General features: G+C 39.3%; 1 protein-coding gene across 1 annotated transcript in view; it reads left to right on the forward strand.

The window, feature by feature from the left end:
- LOC126108386 (zinc finger protein 431-like) overlaps positions 1-22,665 on the forward strand; it is a 176,367-nt gene that overhangs the window by 53,827 nt on the left and 99,875 nt on the right. Inside the window, exon 6 of the mRNA XM_049913598.1 lies at positions 6,827-6,888. Within this exon, the coding sequence (XP_049769555.1) occupies positions 6,827-6,888 (62 nt within the window). The remainder of the gene's footprint in view (positions 1-6,826; positions 6,889-22,665) is intronic.

A 22,665-nucleotide genomic window follows, 5' to 3' on the forward strand; every position in this document is an offset into this window, starting at 1 on the left:
TTGAAAGAGAATGTGGAGTATGATAATTCAGTTGAATATTGGGTAGTAGTATTGACAGCATGATTCAGGACCATGTGTGCAACACAAAAGTGTGTTCAAAAGAAGGATTCTAGGACATAAATATGTAAATTAAGTTAAAACTGTACAGAGAATACCATGCCTTGATGCACAATGAAAAGGCAATTTACTCGATAAACTCTACGTAAATAGGTGTGCCAGGCAGACGAAAGGAAGGTAAGACAGACAGTACTTCATTGAAACAAGTTGCTTTCAAATATGAAGTCCAGTCAGAAGAAGTGTGTCAAAAAACATTGCTTGACATATTTTGCATCACCCAGCAATGAAAACTCTCTCTTCAACATAAACTGGAAAGTGGAGTGACCACTCCTGAAGATGGTTAAGGAAAATATTTGTGTAGGCCACATGTCATATCAAATGATGACAGGTCCCTGATTTAAGAACTCAGTTTGAGTTTCTCAAAGTAAGAATAAATCTTCGAAAGAATGTCTCTACCACAATCTCAATCTGTGCAGAAATTGATGATTCTTTATGATCACAGCTTCAGATGAGATACAAATGCACAACATAGAACTTAGTCAGTTGTCATGCAAAAGCAGACTGAGCATACAAACTGCTAAAAAACAACACAGAAATGGCTACAAAGGAACAATATATATATATATATATATATATATATATATATATATATATATATATATATATATATATATATATATATATATATGTTACATGCGTGGACATACCACACGTTCTACTTTGTCATAAATTGGCACATTCCATGGTATTTTGCCAGAGACAGTTGCCGTCATATAATTTCATGGTTCATGACTTTGGTACTTAACTAACACGGTATATTTAGGGGATGGATCTGGTGCAAGGTGTGGTTCAGCCAAAATAGTTTACTGTCTGATTAAATTTGTGATGCTTGAAAAAGGTATGGGACACAAACTAATTATATGGTCTGACCACCATGTTGGGCAGAATGATAACTGGAGAATTTTAGCACTTTATTTCTATCTGGTCAACTGCAAGTACTGTGTAAAAATACATAAAAAGTTTTTATGTTAGAATGATAGTTTCCTTCCTTGTGACAGGAACTTTGCAGTGATTGCAAAAGTTATGGCTCCTTTAGAATGGAAGCATGTCATTGCTTAGGCCACTGTAGAACCTTTGAAGTTGACCATACAGGAGATGATGGAAGACAAGGGCATTGGATCTGTTGAGCTGGTTCTCAAAATGCCACCTACTTTGAAAATTACTGCTGTGCTCTGGCTGAAGCGATGCAGTGATGATCCTCAAGGCATAAGCAGTTTCATCCATGTGAAAGACATTGTATTGTGAAACATGTTTTTGAACATGAAGTAAAAGAAATTCTATTGCATTTTGGTTTTTGGTTGCTCTACAATGGGGTACTGAATCTTGTAAGGAGAAGAAAGGCAATCTATTGGATGTGATGAAATACAGGGAATCAAAATCCTGGCATTTTATGAAAACATTCAGTGTGCGAACTGAGTGTAATGTGCCAGCTTTGGGCTCAACTTCATAACAAACTCATGTTCTATTACTTATTTAAGACCAAAGCAATCTGTTTACTATAAATATTAGTTTGTATCTTGATATAATTTTTTTATTTAAAATTTTGAGACTCTAGGCAACCTTATAGTTCTATTAGAGTGTGATATACAGCAATGCTGTATATCAGTTGCTATACACTGTTTTTCCATTTTAATAGTTATGTATTTTCTAAAACCTATCCTTAGTGCAATTTTAAAAAGCACAACCAACTATTCTCAACAGTCTGCATCTGCAAACAATAAATATTACATTTTTATTAACGGTTTTTGTCGATTTCCTAAAAACTTGGAAATATACCATACAGCGTTATTCATGCACATGTTTCATTTTGCTATGATTATGTACATCTATCAGGTGACACTAATTGAGAATATGATTGATTGGTACCTTCTTTCAGCCACTAGGAAACTTCCATGGGCTCAGAGATGTTTGATATGCTGCTGTTAGAGAAGGAACAAGTTTAGTGTAATATGAGTGGTATTGTACAGCCATCTCATATTGCCCAGGTGCCTTTTCTCTGTTAAGTGATTACACAGTATAAAATCAGCAAAAATTGATCATCTCAGAATCTGTCATTATGATGTTTATGCCGGTACTGAAAGGAGGAACTCCATTATGATATTTCACAATGAAATACATTTGAAAGAGAAAATTGAATATTTGGCCTTGTGTCTGTTATCTTCAGTTTGTGTGCCAATAGGGCAGCTGATAGTGATTTGAGTCCAGCTACTGACACTGTGTGCTGATTGCTTACTGTGAAAATTCAATCAAGATGCGTAATGTTAATGCTTTGAAATTGGTCCTATGATGTACTGAGTTTCAGGGTAGTGAACAGAGCTGATTTCAGAATGTGTCTACAGTCCCATGCATGGGTCAAGGCCATCTACCACTGAGTATCTACCCTGTTAAAACCACCAGCTGCCTGTCAGTCAAGCAACATCTAAAAGTATGAAGTTAAGCATATATTGTAATAGTTAATGTATACTTAAACAAGTTGTTTAAACGAATTTAAATGCAATGACAACTAAATAAGGAAATGAAAACACAGTGACAAAGTTAAGTTGAATGGTGTACTGTCAATGTAAGACACAAAAATAGAAATGGCCATCCTTAAAATCATTAAATTGAATTATATAGGATCACATAGCAAGGTTGAACACTTTAGATTGAAGATAATGCAGTTATATTATGTGAATAATTATGAATATTTGACAGATTCCCCAGGTACATAAGCTAATGTGAAATCGGAACTAAGTCCAGCTGGGTGTTAATCATCAGTGATGCTGTGTCACTGTCAATCAAAGTTCATTACAAAACAGAACTATCAGTTGCGCAAAGTGAAAGTTCGTCAGTCACAAAAACATACAACAATTTAATGGAATGAGAAAATGCCAAAATCCTCATGTATTGCTCAAAATCTTATCATCTATACAATTTTAGAGAGCTGAAATGACACAACTGGTTGGCTGCCCAGAGACTTCGGTTCAACTACTGTCAAAACCTATGCAGACTTAACAGTAACAGTTCACTGGCCCAGACTATGTGAGAAACACACATACATTACCAAAGACCATGAGGCACAGCAGTACTGTCTATTTAAAACCTCAAGAAACCATGCCATGCTAGTCATTTTCAAAACATCTTACAAAACTTAATTAAAATAAGTGATTGAAAGTACATTGTTCTTATTGAAACTAATCAACTTGAAATAAACACCTTCCCATACTGGTCACTTTGGAAGCTTACCAAACATTCTAAGATAAATATTAACATTAAATATCAGTGAAAACATGATAAACAGCCATCATATGCAACTGTTAAAGTAAGTCAGTACAAGGAAATATTACTATAGAAACGAGTTTGTTATATCAGATGAGATCATAATTTCCTGCTCATTTACATAGTGCTTTAAGGTACTATGTAGCACATACCAAATTCGAAGTACAACCACTTGAACTGGACCCATCTTGATCGCACAGCATAATAGTTAATTTGTCAAAAATACCTGAACACAAATTCACTAAGGATGATGGATTTAATTTGATTTTGGCAGAGAAGCTAAGACAGCTTTGGTCTAACCTGGCACTGAAACGTTTTGTTGTGCAGTATTGCTCCCTGTATATCTAGTAAAGCCAACCAGTGCCCTTAGATAGTGCAAGGAGTCTCTCTACCCATTATTTGTTAGACACGATTTCTTCACTTCTAGTTGCACTGAAAATTCTGTCTCTTTGCTCTCCAATGTCATGCATTGGAAGATTAGGTGTGATGCAGTTTCTTCACTGTCATCACAGATGCTACATTTATGGTCTTCTTCCATTATACCCATTGTATGTAGGTGTTTTTTTAAATTCCCATGACTGGTCATCAGGCCAAACATGAGTTTAATCTCTTTCCTCTTCGAGCCCAGGGTTACAAAGCATCTTTTAAAGCACAACTTTGGCATCGTTACCTTACCATGTTTTTGCTTATAGACCTTGGTCTAGTATTCTATGTGCTTCTTCTAAGCCAATTCCATAGTTCGTTTGATCATAGCATTGGTGATTATCAGAACAGGTACCGTTCCACTGAATGGAGTCTTTGCCCACATCCTGGCCAATCTGTCAGCTTCTTTATTGCCACTGATTCCTGAGTGACCAAGAACCCATATTAAGTTTCTGCTATTGAATCCCCTAACTCCACCAAAGTCCTGTGACATTCTACAATAATAATATATTGTGCTGCAGGAGCTCCCAATAATTTCAGGGCTACCTTGCTGTCTGAATAGATGTAGATGCTATGGTCCTTGTAGCACCTTTATATATTCTCCTCCACACATGCCTTGATTGCAGTATTTTCAGGCCAGTTTTCCTAAAGAGATGATGCCCTCCAGTTTTGGCTGAACCCTGTACACCCCGCCCCCAGCGCCTTGGTCTGATTTTGACCCATCAGTGAACCAGACAGTGTCCTCTGCATGGTGTCAAACTGTTTTCCCACTGCTCCCTGCTTCCAATTATTGTATTGTAAGGCTTGTTGAAGCAGTTGGGAGTTGTTATATAGTCAGACGGCATTTCTCAAGCCATTCCTATATTTGCCTCACTATTTTAGTGTGTGTGTCCAGATATCTCAATGTGATCCAGTTTTTACCAGTTTTGAGTGTGTATGCACCAGCTGCTGCCTTCATCTTAACCCAAAGATGTATTGGTGGCATGTCCAGCATGACTTACATCCCAGTGGTTGGTGTGCTACTAATTCAGCCTGTTGTGGCAAAGCAGGCCAGTTTGTGCACCTTAGCAAGTTCCTTAGCTGCAGCCTGCTGTTGTACATTCTTCCACGACACTACGGCCCCATAGGAGATCCTAAGTCTACCCACTGTTGTGTGTGTCCAGTGCATACATCAGGATCTTAGGACCCAGTTTTTGCCACAAGACCTTCTGGTACTCACTAGAGTACAATTCGCCTTGGAGCAGATGCTCTTAATGTGAAGGGTCCATGTTAGTTTCTCATCTAAGATTATCTCTAGATATTTCACTATCCCCTTCACAGATGTTTCATCGAAAAGCTTTAGATGTGCTTCTTCGTGATTGGTACCGCAACAGTCTTGTTAGGATTAACGTTTAAGTCCTATGTAATGTACCAGTCTTACACAATATCCAGTGCACCTTGTGCCATATTCCTAACCGTGTCAGCAAATTTGCCGGGTATTACTATGACAAGGTCATCTGCGTATCTGTGGCAAAAGCATTGTCTGTAATTTAGTTCCTCAATGAGTTCGTTCTCCAGTAGATTCCACAATAAAGTGGACAAAACTCCTTGTGGGCAACCTCTAGTGGTGTTAATTACTATTTTTTCATTCATCATGTGGCCTCTACCCTCCTTCCACTAAGCATGGCCCTAGTCCACCTACATATAGTGGTCACTAGGTCATGCATCTCTGCTGCCCTAACCATGGAATCAAAGGTTGTGTTACTAAAAGCCCCCTTGATGCCCAGGAAGATGCAGAGGGCTGTTTCTTGAAAGGAAAGTGCTTTCTCCACCCTCCCAACAAATAGTTGGAGAGCTGTCTCACTTGATTTACCTGGTTATGTGTACATTAACTCAACTGATTGGTCTCATATCCTTGGCCTTCGTATGATCAATTCTCCCTGGCTTTGGAATAAAGACAACCTTCACTGCCCTCCAGGCATTGGGAATGACTCCCACTGCTAGGCTAACCCTGAATAACGTGCAAAGGACTCTTATAAGATTGTCTCCTATTTGTTTTACGAGAGCTGGAACGATTCCATCTGGACCAGGTGACTTGGCCGATTAGAATGTTGCCACTGCCCATTGGATTTTACTGAAATTGACACACGCCTTGGCTGGTCGCAGTCCTCTCTTTGAGTGCCTGAGAACCATTGTCTTTCAGGGCTCGCATTCTGCTCTATGTTATCCGCCAGAGCATATTGAGGAAAATGAGTTTTGAGGAGCAGTTCCAGTGTCTCATGTGCTGTCTCTGTATTTTCCCCATCGTCCTTCCTCAATTAACCTCCTGGATTAGTTGGTACTCTGGTGAGGATTTTGTGAAGCCTGGCTTGAGATAAGTACCTTCCCATGCTGGTCACTTTAGAACCTTACGAAACATTCTGAGATAAATATTACATTAATTATCAGTGAAAACATGATAAATTGCCATCATATGCAACTGTTACAGTAATTAAATACAAGGAAATATTTCTATACAAACAAACTTGTCATATCAGGTGAGATTGTAATTTCCTGCTCATTTACATGGTGCTTTAGGTTACTACATAGCACTTACCAAGTTTGAATTACAACCAATTGAACTTGACACATCTTGATCACACTGCATAATAGTTAATTTGTCAAAAAAGTATCTAATACACATTTGATAAGGATAAGGGTGTAGTGTAAAATATGCTGTCTTTTGGTGTATGGAATTGTGGAGTACATTTAGCTCTGGTCAAATTAATTGAGTAGTTCTAATCAAATTGTAGATACCCTGGATGCAGTTGAGTTCCAGTCAAACTATGTATTCACTGTACAGTTTGATGTATTGTTTATGCTTGTGGCAGTTTTGGCTTACATGTAGTACTATTTAGCATTATTTTAATCAGTGTTTATAAAATTAATTAATGAAAAACTATACAGGGCTCTATTTAACTCCTGAAGTTGGGCTGCACAGTTTGAAATAGTACTGTTGAATTGAATTTTAGTGTTTTTCTATATAATATTTGTGAATAATATTTTATAGCTGGAAAGTGACAAATTAGCTGTTGGCTATGCATCTGATTTTTTGAGAGATCAGTCAGCAGAGTTAGAATATTTGATTTGTTGCATCCTTTGTTTATTGCTGTCCCTCACTAATTTTGGCCACATTCATCTTTTGTTTGTCAATGAGTTTATAATTATGTTTAAATGTGTGACAAAAATTCTACTTGCCATCATAGCACTGACCTTGGGAAAGTCCTAAAATTGCTTAATGATTCAAGTGCAAAAGTTACATGAATGTGAATTTAAATACTGCCTCACAGTTGTCGGCCTTTTCTCACAGGAAAGTAACCCCAAAGGGTAGTAGGTTATGGGCATTTCTCTTGACTTAGAAGGAACATATTTCACCAGAGCAAAATATTAAATGTATAGATTTTCATGTTTCAATGTTAAATGGGAAATGTTCAGTGTCAATCAATCCTGTGCATTTGATGGGAGATTCACATTACTATCTCACGTATAATATTTGAAAGTTTGAATGCATGACAGATTTTCAGTTACCTTCATTATTTGTTCAAATTAATTTCCAGTGGTGCTTACAAAGACTTGATACCATATATTGCAGTTTATAAAATTCATTTGTTTCTTCAAAAAATTGCCTCCAAAATTGAGGTGTGTTATACTCAAATTTAATATAACAAGTCCAGTATTCCAGTCAAAATTCCCGGTTGCCTTAAAAATGGCCATATATTCAATGCTGCAGGAAACCTATTTCTATCTAGTAACATTGGATTCATTTGGCAGAAGAAATGCACCAGTGCAACGAACATGTTACAGGGATTCACAAGCTTTGTTGAGATGTTTCTCTTGGAACACCAGCTGATTGTGTACAAATCATTCTGTCCTTCCTGCTCTCTCTTCAGGGATGACCTGATCTTGGCTTATTGGTCACTGTTGTTCCATGTTTTTGCTATTGACTGTGCACACTTGTTTGTGGTTGTGATATGCCATAGTCCGTAGAAGTACTCCCAATCTTGAAGACATGCAAAACAGCTTGTATCACATCAAGCGAGTGTTATGTTTTGCTATACTTCTAGTTCTCTGCAAGAAAACAATCACTGAGTGAATACCTCAGTCATAGTAGTTACTGGATACCATACCATCAAGGCAAGTTACAAACTTTCGAGCGAAAGGAATACATATGTACATTGTTGTTGTATGATCTTATTTGTTCACTAGATATGTAACCACAGCAGTGTGCAGCTCTTGATGGAGTGACACTTGAATGCATTGCTCTTTTGTTACTGCATGCAAGCAGTACTGACAGCATAACAACACCACTGCAAAATATTTCTGATCACTGCTGTAGCCTAACAAAACACTCCAAATACTGTTATCTGCATATTTGCAGAGACTCTTTGAGCTGCTTGCTGCAACTTGTTTTCAGTACATATACGATCGCTATGCATTACTGAGAAGGTACTACAAATATGGAAAAAAAATTTTTCCTGATCAATTACAGGCCAGCTAAGGTTTTACATTTATTTATGCTACTCCTTCTTCTGTACACATTTTTCTTTCCATGCACCTGACGTTCAGTTTCTATCTTGTCTTTTTGGAACTGTTATGCTGTGGAGAATTTACCAACTCAATCCTGTTTCTGTATTTGATTTGGTTTTAAATATCTTGCTAATTTATACAAGTTTCTTGTAGGTCTTTGTGCACTGTTGTAAGGCATTGAGATTTTTTAATGGTTTTAGTACTGTTACACAGTTTTTCCTTTCAGTATGCTAAGACTCATTAACCTTGTATGCCAAATTTTGTCTCCAGATATTTTCCTACATATTTATCTATATATCTGTATTGTTTCTGAATTTAAATGTTTGTGGTGGTATTCTGTTTCCTAATATCTTTTCTTTTTCGTAATTTTCACTATCTTTTGTTGATTCTAAAATTAGTATTTGTGATACAGATGTGTATTCTGTGTGATACAGATGTGTATTTTGGCCAAATGACTACCTTGCAAGTTGGAGGTTCTGCAATGTTGGAGAATGAATTTTTACTATAAACATCTTCTGTTAACTGAAATGCAGAGTCCATCTTTTATAGTCTTCCTCTTGTGGTTCCATTTTCCCCACCATTTGGCTACATGAATTCTCATAGATCCTTAAATTTGTCTTCCCCTGACCCTCCCACACTTCGTATTTGATAGGGATGTTGCAGTCCTGTAGTTACCCATTACTGCTTCACTGCTGCTTATCAGAGGAGACGAGTAGTCATGCTTTTCCTACTGTTTTTCTTTCTCTCTGTTCTGTGGTTTCTCTACATTGTCAGCATTGCTAAATTATCTACAAAAGTTGAACAAACAATTTTGAAATTATCAATTTTCTAACCAAGTAGTATTCAACTTCTGGTAGTAGATTCTGACAACTGCTCCATCTGTTCAATATTCACTTTTCTAGTATAGTCTGAAAGAAGGATGGAGTTAGTACATTGCCGTGGCTAAAGTCTGTTCTTATCTCAAATGAGGCTGTAGTTCTTTTAAGAAGACCCGTGTTGTCTTCTGTATTTCAGATTCTTTAAGAATTTTTAAATAAAGCGGTCTTGCTTTATAGTCATAAGCCTTATAAAATGTTACAGATGTATTCCAATAGCATTTTGCTCCTTTAGTCCTCTATCAATTTGGCCTTCACAGGACCATCCTGTCCTAAGCCATCTCTGATATATCTTGTATTTTAGAATTCTGCTGTTGTCTCCTTGAACTTTTCATGGAATTTCATTGAATCTTATGTGAACATGGTTATCAGTTATTCTAGGCCAGGAATCTTACTTTTAGTATTCAGTGGTAATGGTCAATTTCAACAGATATCTATGTCTGACTCTGGAATTCATCATCTTTTTGGAATTGTGCTTTGTTACTGGCACACAAGCTGTCTGATATTCTCAAATCATATTATTGTTGTCCTTGCATCTTTTTGTGGTGTATGCTAAATGTCTTTTTCTTTGCAGTTTTCCTTTTTTCTTACATCTAGTCAGGCAGACATTCATAAATGAAAACATTTTCTACCAGGACTGATATGGAATGTACTTATTCAAAATTAATTTGGCAGTTGTACAATTCTCAAGTGGTAGCTCAGTGTGATGTCTCAATCCTTTATAATTCCTTTTGAGGTAATACTTTCCTTGTGTTAACCATGTTTACAAATTCCAATTTCTTTACAAGATGGGAGTCTTTGTAATCTGTATGCCTAGAAATTGGTAGTACTTCATGTACTAATTTCTGTCAAAGTCATGTCATACTGCACATCTTAATATCCACTCCCCAATCCCTAGGCATGACATTTAATAACACTGACTTAGTTCATAGTAAGCTGTCACTTGAGAATGGCATAACAGTCAAAATTCCAGTTGTGAATAAATTCATTTAATAGCAGTTTGGGCAGATAATGTTCTCATCTCCATTCTGTGCCAGTCTGAGGATAAAAGTTAAATAAAATCTGTATGTTTTCCTCTGGAACTTCATCAGATGATTCTCAACATTATTCTGAGGACTGTTTTACCTTCTGCATTGTTATCCTGATCTATTGGTGCATGTGCATTAATTACTGTGTACCTCTCACCTAAATATTGAATTATTGCAGGGAGAGAGACTTCTGGAGGTAATGAAAAATTTGGATTTTGGATTGTTTGGGGGAAGAGGCAAAACAGCGAGGTCATTGGTCAAATCGGATTAGGAAAGGATGGGGAAGGAAGTCGGCCATGCCCTTTCACAGGAACCATCCCGGCATTTGCCTGGAGTGATTTAGAGAAATCATGGAAAACCTAAATCCAGATGGTTGGGCGTGGGATTGAACCATTGTCCTCCCAAAAAATTTGGTACCGTTTGCAACATAATTGCCATTTATGAATGCAGAGCCTAGTTCTGTTGTAGTTTCGCGAATTTCTTCCCTGTGTTCTCCGTGAAGAATCTACAGTTCTCTGATTGTGGTATTTCTTCATCTGTGAATGTGATATTTTGTAATGCCAATTTTAACTTGTCCATTTACAATGTGTGAAACTATTTTGAGTTTGCCAATATTTATTAATGTTTGTTTATTTAAAGGTTCAAGCCTTTATGTAGTTCTGGGTGTGAACTTAATGTTGGGTTTAGGAGTCACTCCTCACCTCTGCAAATTGGTCTGGGCTGCCCAGAGCACAAAGGTCCAAATGTGTCACTTACGATGATGGATTCATCTGTCATTGCATGTCAGTTTTCATAACGGAAAAAAAGTGAAAGAAAATTTTACACAAAGTGTAAGTGCATAACAGATTAATGATGTTGTTGGTCACTTTCCTTTGTGAAGTGTCTAGTAGGAAGTATGGCTACAACCAAATTACTGGCTTGTGTAGTTATTTACAGTACTGAAGACAGTGAGAAAATGGAGAATGAATTCTTACTAACATTCTGTTTCATTAACTGCAACAGTTTATCATGTCCTCTTTAATGATATTTTCAAGCCTAACTTACAGCATTTTGTGGACCAATCACATGTTGGTGGGCGTTAATAGAATTCTATGTATTTACTGTTTCATTAGTTGTAAATCACTGGCCATTTCTTCAAATATTTCAGGTGGAAACCTCAATAAGATGTGCATCTGATAGTGCAAGGTAAGTTTTCATAATTCACTGCAGAACTTTTTCAGAAATATAAATTTTTGTTTATTAATTGTGAGAGTACTTCAGTTATAAAATGCACTGCTGTAATGATTCATTAATACTATTCTTTGCAACAACCGTTATGTGACTATTCCTAGATAAATAGAGCAAATGTCTGATATCCATACAGGAAAATAAAAGTTCAGGTGGCTTATCAGCAGCTGTATTGTGTTTAATGCAGAATGTCACATGAAATCACTTAAATTCAACAGATTCATCTTGATGGGCACAAGCTAATATCATACTGCAGTAGAACAAGTTAGAAGAAAGGGTGAATGGCTATATATCCAAAAATTGGAGCTGATTCCCAGCCTTTCAGATTAATGAATATAATGTTGAACACCTCTCTCAATTCGGTGCCACAGTGCTGCTCAGGTAATGCACAAGCTTGCAGTGGTTTACAGGCCACCATCAAGAAGAAACATAAGTAGCTGGTGCCACTCTCAGTAAGGCTGTGATGACTTAACTGGTGAATCCTCATTCTCTTTGTTTCTCCTTCATCCTGGTGTGTTCCTGAAGGCTGTCCCATTCGTTAGACACATTACAGGTGACAAAGTAATGCATAATTGGCAGCTCCAGATCAACGGGTAGGGTTCTTATGTACCCTCTGATACAGGTCAGGCCCAGAAGGGTGAGTGCCTGAGCTGTTACCTTCCCAAATGCCAATTGGTCCCTCTGTCAGGAGTTTGGGGGGTGTGACCTGAGGTGCGAACAATCATTTACGGTGGGTGAATCCCCCTCTGAGGGGGTTCCCAGTTGGAAAGAGCATGCCATTGGAGATGTTGGCAATTGTGGGGGATTCTTTTGCAATGTATCAATCACCATCTTAGCTTGTGTCTACTAAACATAAACATAAACATAAACATAAACAGAATGAGGCTATAGATTTGAAGGCCCTCCCAAATGCACCTTGGTTCCACATGGTAGCACGTACTGAAGAGGGTCATTTCTTTGCTACAGTTAATGCATGCCTTATTCTGGAAGGTGTTGCAGTTGGAGACTCTGTGAAATTTTTCTCATTTATGAAAAAGATGGATGCAAACTTAATGCCCAAATGCACTCAAAAAAAATAAATGGTTCAAATGTCTCTGAGCACTATGGGACTTAACATCTATGGTCATCAGTCCCCTAGAACTTAGAACTACTTAAACCTAACTAACCTAAGGGCAGCACACAACACCCAGTCATCACGAGGCAGAGAAAATCCCTGACCCCGCCGGGAATCGAACCCGGGAACCCGGGCGCGGGAAGCGAGAACGCTACTGCACGACCATGAGCTGCAGACCCACGTGCAGTCATTTTCTACCATTGGCTCGAGTAGTTTTTGCCTCAAAGATTAAGGGAGGCTGTGAAGTAATCACAGTCCAACCATACATTCCAAACCAGATGAGTTCGTACAAGTGTCAACATTATAATAAAACGTGTATCCAGTGAAAACATGGCCAAGTGGGTTACTCTTGGCTGAGATGCTCACGAGGGCAGCTGTTCGCCTCCTCTCTGCTGTATCAGTTGTAATCCCGTGAATGTCCCAAGTGTCTTAATGAGCAAGCATCCAGGAGATCTGATTGAAGGACATTAAACGCCAACCTGTCACTTGCAATTATTAGCTAGTCAAAATCCGTGCATTTTACCATCTGGCATTTACAGTACCATTTTTGCTACGCCGTGCGTAACGGAGGTATGCCCACCAAGACTTCCAACTTCAAGTCAGTGTTGCAGTAGTGAAATCACACAGGTCCAATCAGATCTTTACATTTGGTGGCGAAATCACGTGCTACACAACTGTCAGGCTGAAAGGACAAAAGCAATATTCCTGCAAAGACTTTCTACAGCTAAAAACATACTCTTCATCTGTCAACTAGAAAGTTCTAAGAACTCTAACAAAAACAAATGGTCTTCTCCTTCCCCGACTTGGAGATCCACTTCAGTGTTGTTGGCATATGTACCCTTACCTGGCTGACCATTTTGCTGGTGCCCACTGCCTACCGATTTTCTGTCGTGGAAATCAGACTGACCCAGGGAGAGTGCCAATATGTTTGTGAACAGGATTCTCCAGCCTCTTCCCCCTGTAACAGTGGATTGTTGAAGGCTGGCACTCAGCAGCCACCAAGGTGACTAATTTTAATTTGTTCCCTCTTGCCCAATCCCCATTATGACTTCTCCAGTGGAAAATTCATGGCATTAGATCCCAGGAGGGATTACAGCTGCTCTTGGAATTGCAGTGTCCTCTTGTTTTCTGCTTCCAAGAAAAAAAATTATCCTCACAACCCATTTGACCTTTCATGTTTCTTTCTGGTCCTCTGTGACCTTTACCCCCAAGGACAGCATTCCACCTCATGTGGGAGCCATGCTGGCCATCCATCTCATTTAACATGCGACTGCTAGCTGTTGCAGTGAGCATTGCCCTTCCTCATTTCACCTTTTCTCTTTGCAACATCTACACCTCTCCATCATTTGCTGTTACCAAGTCAGACTTACCCTAGCTCATTGGTCAGCTCCCTCACTCCTTTTTGCTGCTTGGCAACTTCACTGCCCACCATCTGCTTTGGGGCTCTTAGAGAACCTGTCCAAGAGGTTCCCTCTTAGCTGACCTTCTGAATCATCTCTTATCACTAGAGCACCCACGTTCCTTTCAGATTTCATGCACATTTCTTACCATTTGGACTTCTTGTTCTGCACTGTCCAGCTCGCCTGTCATCTTTGGAATGTGTGTTCTTATAGGACAACTATCCAAGGATATCCACCCAATAATCCCCAAACAGCTTTTAGAGTTTAGCCAAGAGACAAAATCCAATAATAAGTTAACTTGGCGATACAACTTAAGATCATTTACAAAAACCTTTAAGAATGATGACAGTTGGCACCATAAATACGGAAAACATTAAGAGCAGCAATAAACTAAAAAACATTAATAATAATGGCAACTTGGCACCATAAAATAAGAGAAATTTATTCTGCAAGAACAAATTACAATGGTGGTTTAAAAGATTTTATACCACAGACCAAGATCCATTTATAAGTTAACTTGGCATTACAATTTAAAATCATTTATATAAAAGAACTTTGAGAAAGATAATGGCACTTGGCACCATAAAATAAAAGAAGCGCAACACACAACCAATAAATATAATAACAAAATAATAATTTGATGCAACCAAAGGGCAAGGGCAACTCCCAACACAATCACAGACAACCGAGCTCTCACACTTCAGAGCCTTCCCACTAGAAACGGTCCCTGAAATAAATGCTGAAAGCTCCCCGACATGCCTCCCACAACTGCACCTTGGTTATGTTCTGTAACACACGACAGATAATATCAACACAAGATAAAATTCAAAAATGAAATAACAATATAACATCCCAACAGCAAATGATAACCACAGCGCCATTAACTCAGGCACTCTTAACAGGTGCCAGAAGCCAACACACACAAATCTTAATAAACAAAACAATAAAAGCCAAGCCCACATGAATAGTGAAACCACAGTCTTAGAAGTGCCTTAACAACACCAAACGCGACTATTCCACCAAGTTAATAATAACACAGTAAGATAAAAATACGGAACATACCACTAAATGCTGTGACACAAACCAAATTAACGAGATTGTGTTGTTCAGGTCCCAGAAGACCATATTATAAGCAGAAGTAATTCACTATGCGTATACTGTCCAAAACCACCTTCCTTAGGCAGACTTTACCTAACATGTCAAATGCCAAATATACCATACATGAACACAACTCCGGGCAGGTAACAGGAACCACCTACATGAATTCCTTCAAAAAGGAACATACAGGCACCACCAAAGGTTACACTGAGCAGACCGGGTGGGTAATGACCCACTCAGTGGTATAAACAAAAGATACTCCAGTTGAGCAAACAAATTAGTACCAATGAATATCGTAATGTGCCACACACACACAGCATAAACTTCCAATAATGCTGTCCCACATCAGAATGAAGTTCAGAAACCGCAGCTGGAGCTTACAGCGGAAAATCTGATGAGCCAACAGAGCTCACACCCTAACCTGGCAGACGACTCCAAAAGTACACCGACACCAATTAATCACCACCGCATGGCCAGTACAGCGGCGAGTTGATCCGCTCCAGACCACTCTGCTCATATTGCGAAGTACAACCAACTTAGCACTAGTCACCAGCAGGTCAGGCAGAGCGAACTTCACGTTCCGTGCAATATCCAGAAACCGACTACCCTCTCACTTTCCGCCAGCCACCACGAACACACGCCAGCGACATAATAGCAAATCACCACATGAGCGCCACCCGCACTAGAGCAGCGAACTATAATCGATTATAGCGTGCGCTCTAAACGAGATCACAGGATAGCGACACGCACTGTATCAACCTGGAATGACCCATTCCCTCCGACACATACTCAAGTGATCGCTTCCAGTGCGCTATCCATGCGCCGACTCCTACCCCACCTGAGTGCAAATCCAATTGGCAAATTTCTACATCTACATTATACTCCGCAAGCCACCCAACGGTGTGTGGCGGTGGGCACTTTACGTGCCACTGTCATTACCTCCCTTTCCTGTTCGTCGCGTATGGTTCGCAGGAAGGACTGCTGGAAAGCCTCTGTGCGTGCTTGAATCTCTCTAATTTTACATTCGTGATCTCCTCGGGAGGTATAAGTAGGGGGAAGCAATAATATATTTGATACCTCATCCAGAAACGCACCCTCTTGAAACCTGGACAGCAAGCTACACTGTGATGCAGAGCGCCCCTCTTGCAGAGTCTGCCACTTGATTTTGCTAAACATCTCCGTAACGCTATCATGCTTACCAAATAACCCTGTGATGAAACGCGCCGCTGTTCTTTGGATGTTCTCTATCTCCTCTGTCAACCTGACCTGGTACGGATCCCACACTGATGAGCAATACTAGAGTATAGGTCGAATGAGTGTTTTGTAAGCCACCTCCTTTGTTGATGGACTACATTTTCTAAGGACTCTCCCAATGAATCTCAACCTGGCATCCGCCTTACCAACAATTAATTTTATATGATCATTCCACTTCAAATCGTTCTGTACAGATACTCCCACACATTGTACAGAAGTAACTGCTACCAGTGTTTGTTCCACCATCATGTAATCATACAATAAAGGATCCTTCTTTCTATGTATTTGCAATACATTACGTGTGTCTATGTTAAGGGTCAGTTGCCACTCCCTGCACCATGTGCCTAGCTGCTGCAGATCTTCCTGCATTTCGCTGCAATTTTCTAATGCTGCAACTTCTCTGTATACTACAGCATCATCTGCATGGAACTTCCGACACTGTCTAGTAGGTCATTTATATATATTGCGAAAAGCAATAGTCCCATAACACTCCCCTGTGGCACGCCAGAGGCTACTTTGTCTGTAGACGTCTCTCCATTGAGAACAACATGCTATGTTCTGTTTGCTAAAAACTCTTCAATCCAGCCACACAGCTGGTCTGATATTCCGTAGACTCATACTTTATCAGGCGACAATGCAGAACTGTATCAAACGTCTTCCGGAAGTCAAGGAAAATGGCATGTACCTGGGAGCCTGTATCTAATATTTTCTGGGTCTCATGAACAAATAAAGCGAGTTGGGTCTCACACGATTGCTGTTTCCGGAATCCATGTTGATTCCTACAGAGTAGATTCTGGGTTTCCAGAAATGACATGATACGCGAGCAAAAAACATGTTCTAAAATTCTACAAGAGATCGATGTCAGAGATACAAGCCTATAGTTTAGCGCTTCCGCTCTACGACCCTTCTTGAAAACTGGGGCTACCTGTGCTCTTTTCCAATCATTTGGAACCTTCCGTTCCTCTAGAGACTTGCTGTACAGGGCTGTTAGAAGGGGGGCAAGTTCTTTCATGTACTCTGTGTAGAATCGAACTGGTATCCTGTCAGGTCCAGTGGACTTTCCTCTGTTGAGTGATTTCAGTTGCTTTTCTATTCCTTGGACACTTATTTCGATGTCAGCTATACTTTCGTTCGTGCAAGGATTTAGAGAAGGAACTGCAGTGCGGTCTTCATCTGTGAAACAGCTTTGGAAAAAAGTGTTTAGTATTTCAGCTTTACATGTGTCATCCTGTGTTTCAATGCCATCATCATCCCAGAGTGTCAGGATATGCTTTTTCGATACACTTACTGATTCAACGTAAGATCAGAACTTCCTAGGGTTTTCTGTCAAATCGGTACATAGAATTTTACTTTCGAATTCACTGAACACTTCACGCATAGCCCTCCTTACGCTAACTTTGACATCCTAAGGCCGACTGTAGGCTATACCGCTCCCTCACGACCTTTACACAGCTGTGATGACCACGTAAAGTATCTTCCAAATGTTATCCTTATCGCCGAAGAATGTTCCCTACCGTGCACTTCAAGTTTACTGTAATGTGTACTGGTCCCTGGTGGACTGAGGCATGCAGCGATATGATTCGCTTGCAGAGATGTGCTCTCAACATTTTGAACCATTGTCCTGATACATCTGCTAGAGGGCTAGTATCCTCTGTAGTCCGTACATGTGGGGCTTTAGAAGCTGTCTGCCCCATTTACTAGAGGAAGTTTTGAAAGACAAAGTTGTCTCAAGGTTTATATGGTGTGACTTGTCACACACATTTATCCACGAAAACGGGTTGCCTGAATGCTCGTCCTGGGTATCATTGTCTTTGCTATCCCAAGTAACCATATTATGGAATCACCCAACAGGCGTCTCAGCTCCCTTTTCGCCAAGGATTTTACACTGTTACAGTTCCACACAAACATGTCTCCTTGTGTGGCTTCTTCAGTGTCGTTCCTATCTTCTTTTCTCGTGAAGCATGAACAGTGGCTTTGACTTTTCCACTGCCAAAACCTTTTGTATGAATTTTTGGCTGCGTAATGAGTTTCTTACACCATCTTTACATCTTGCACCTTTCGGTCTTCCATTCATTGAAACTAGAAAATTCCTGTTGCTAATATCTGATAGGAAACTTACTTGGTCCTCCCATGCATTCTTACCTGGCTGTACATGGTACCCAGTTCCTCAGTGTCCTACATCTCCTAAGTGGTACTCCCAGGGGTGCGGATCAGACCACCCTCCTCCATTTTTTTAAAATCCCATGTCCATTAATAACTAGACTGTGGGTGTTTAGTTCATTCCTCTGCACTTCTGTTCATCATTTGCTGTCTTAACACACTCCACCATCATGGAATATGTTTCACCACTGGTGACTTTTACGCGAAACCGGTTGAGTCTATGCAGAAGATGCTGAGCAACTAGTCATACTGGCATGATGATGTCCTCCTCAGTGGATAGGCATGCCGTTTCTCTTTCATGCCTGACCACTCATCTTATTCCCTCTTATTCCATGACTCCCTTGCCTTCTAGTATGGGTCATGCCATTCATCTCAGTTACCTCGTGGAGTTCACTTTTGGCTTCTGCTTTGCAGCTTAACTTCACAGTACCTGCCATATTCCTGCTGGTTGTGAACCCTTCGCCACCCTGGCTTCAAGTAGCAGCCCATATTCATTGTGGACATCATTTTCTTCACTTTTATAAGCAAGACTCACTATAGGAAAAAATGCATAAATAATATGGACTAATCTGTCGAGGTACAAAATTCATTACAATATTACACTCTACACGAATTGTACTGACTGGCAGTTGGTTCACCAGTTTATAACTCAAAAATTTTATCAGTATTATGCACCATCACTTGTCCCTCTGAGAAACCTAGTGGTCATCCTATTAAATATTTGTGAATGAAGTCCGCAATGTGTTTTGTTTCTATCTTTGATTTAAACATATTAACGTTTGCCTTCACCTCATATCTCAAATCCCTTAACAAAACGTTTCAAGTATACATATGAATTGTCAGTGTTGCAAGTGCCAAGAGGTATTGACACTACTTCCCAATTCTCTAGATGCAATTTATTATTAATTCAGTGGTGTTAGCTATGCTTTCGTATGTTTCCAGCCAGTCAATGCTGTACATCGCTACCCCCTGCACATATTTTAGAGGAAATTAGTTTGGTTTCAATTTAAACCAATTAGGATTAGAGTGAACATAATTACATCACAGATTCAAATGACATGGAGACTTGCATACTGCTTGTTTTTACGCAATTTTCAGGAAAAATATCATGCAGAAATATCCTCAGAGGTATGAACTGAAGTCATGGTAGCGTCGAACATTGTGCATCAGCTGGTTCCTATTGGTGAAGTGACAACACAGTTCGTCAGGTGGCTTTAAATCACTAAGAGCTCCATACCCCAAACAACATCTAAGTTGACAGTTCCATGTTTCTTGGATTTCCACATTGTCTTAGGCAATGTATCCTTTATAAACACGCTGTAAAATCTCGTAATTTTAAGTTTGCTGACGAGTTTAACCAGATCTGTGTTATTAATCCTTTTATCCAGTATCATTGCTGTGGGCCTTTATGTACAACCAAAGCCATTTCCTGTATTGTAAATATAGGCCTTTACATATAGCAATGGCCTCCATGGTCATATTATGCCTTTCAGCTGCTTGTAATTACTTTCCGCTTTTTTGGGCGTTCTGTACTGCTTGAATTATATAAGCTCTCCTAGCTAATGAAACCAGTAGCTGACAGCCCAGCAAATGCAGGTATCAGAAACAGAATTATTCCACCAGATGTCTTTGATATTTGTAGGAACGTGGGCGTTTTAACACATCATTTCCTTCCTTCTTTCTGCCTAAAGGCACCTTTTGCAGCTGTCACCAATTTTTTAAATATCCCATAGGTTTTTCTTCTTCTTTAGTATACAGTGAACTGAATTCAGTAATGCTTGAAGGTTAGTCCAGTACCCAATTTAAGTTCGAGCAAACATTGCCTTATCAACCACATATTCAGAAATAGCTTGTGCTGCATGAATTACTGTTCCTTGACATACCTTTGTAGCCTTATCAATGAATATTTGCTCTGCAATACGGTGATCTTTGTCTGTAGTGTAGGCAATGATGTGCACTTTGTATACATTGTCCAATGCATTAAAGCCCTTATCACCATAAGCTAGGTGCTATTTTAGTTTTGTTCCAGCTCCACAGAAATTGTATCCAGAGATATACACTTCTGATGGCAGATTCTCGGGAATACCACCTCCAACTTTGTTGATACGTTTCGTAGCACTCATGTCACACTACTGCATGGTTTCAGCTTTGCTTTTCGAATTACGTAGCAAATTGTGGGTGTTCACCCAGCTGTTGAGCTTTGATGAGAAACTAAGCCATTTCATCAATGCCCTGTTCCTTTGACATCAGATGATCCGCTCTATGAGGAACATAATGGGTTCAAAGCTTTCTTGTAATTCCTTTGTGACTTCAATAGGTTTGCTCTTAATTCTGTGGTGAATAATGCGATTATACTCATCAATGATTTTTGGCTGTATGTTCAGCCATTTGCACATACATTGAAGATTAAATTGCTTCCACATTCCATTTTTGATGGTCCAGTTCAACCATTTGGCAATACTGTTTCAAAATATGAGAATGTTGAGTAGTGGTTTATCCCACTTAATTCGAATTCTGCTTTGAAATGTCTATCATAAAATTCACTTCCATCATATGTCTTCAAGGTTTATGGACAGTCGATTCAGTCCTGTCTGCAACAACTGTTCAGAAACCTCTCAAACCTCCTTCCCTGTGTTTACATTCAAAGGTAAGACCCAAGCGAAATTGGAATGTGTCTGTGACTGCGAGAATGTACTTGACACCATTATTTGATTGTAAGTAGTTTTGAATATCCAAGAGATCAGCCTGCCATGCATAATCCATTCCTCGTATTATCAGATATATTCTGCATGCAGGTCTGTAAAGCTCATGAACAACTCTCTCCATACTTACTCGACGATGCATAATTTTCGTAGCCCAGGTAAGACCGATAATATTTTGTTCATGTGATCTGCAATCTCTTCACCAGCTAAAGCTGTAAACAGTCGTAATCGATCTATGATTCCATTTAGTTACCATAATTTATATATTCTAGATGTAGACTGTTTAGTGTTTCATGCTGAACTTCGACTATTTTACCTGCACTAGGTGGAGTTGCTAATGCTGGTTCAGTTAAAATCCTGTATTTGTCGCTCTATGAGACTTCCATTCATCCTTTTGGGGTTTTACATGCGTTGGTCATATGTGATATTGGACCACATGTTTTTATAGTTTCAAGGTATATTTTTAACAGTCGACATTTTCAAAATTATTAACTGTAACAGCCTAGGCAATCTTTCAAATTCCTTGTTCCCAATTCTTATTGCCTTCATGGTTAAACATATTGAGTGCTTACCTAAAAAATACGGTTTTGCCCTGATGACCCCATATGTTCTTTCTTAACTCAGCACTCCTCCTCCTTCTCCTTCTCCTCCTCCTCCTCCTCCTCCTCCTCCTCCTCCTCCTGTTTCTGGTTTCATCCATAGTCCATGACAGCTCTTTCAGCCTGTCAGTTACTGGCTTAAATGTTGCTGAGGGACACTGGTCTCATTGCAGTTGAGCTAACTTTCACAAAAGTAACTTCTATCAAATTGTCTTCCACACTTCAGTTTTTAACATTACACTTCTTTGACAACATGCTGCTGCATACTCATCCATTTTTGAGACAGTTTACAACTTACGTATATTCTAAGACAGTCGGTGGTGATGGGCGTGAAGTGCCTTAGCTATCACATTCTTGTTCCACATATGCGTTGGTTTTACATTGACTCTTTCAATTTTCTCGTTGACACACAGGTCATATTGCTGAATTTTAGCAATCAACACCTCACCATTCATAGCACCTTCCTTGACAAGACATTCAGTTCCATTACTTTAGTGTTGATTACCTCCATTTTTTTGTCAAACGCACATGCTTTGCATCCTCTGAATGAATGTGCAACACGTGTAAATTTGTACATAGTGTACAATATACTGACAGGTGTGTTTTGGTGCATTGCCTTTTTGAAGAATCATTTTGAAGTTTTGACTCTCATTCAATTTAGTAGTTTCATCTGTAACCAGCAAGCTATACTGCGAGTTACTCCAGCAATCCTCACATATAACGAATTCATTGAGTGCCATGTCAGTTCCTACATGTACTTGGAAAATATGATTTAATTCAGATTGTCCTGTTCGATTGCTATAAGGTTGGTGTATCCCAGACCAACAGCTTTGGTATGCTTAAGTATGTCTCACTCAAATAAATT

The sequence above is a fragment of the Schistocerca cancellata genome, chromosome 11 (assembly GCF_023864275.1).
Source record: "Schistocerca cancellata isolate TAMUIC-IGC-003103 chromosome 11, iqSchCanc2.1, whole genome shotgun sequence".
NCBI classification, from domain to species: Eukaryota; Metazoa; Arthropoda; class Insecta; order Orthoptera; family Acrididae; genus Schistocerca; species Schistocerca cancellata.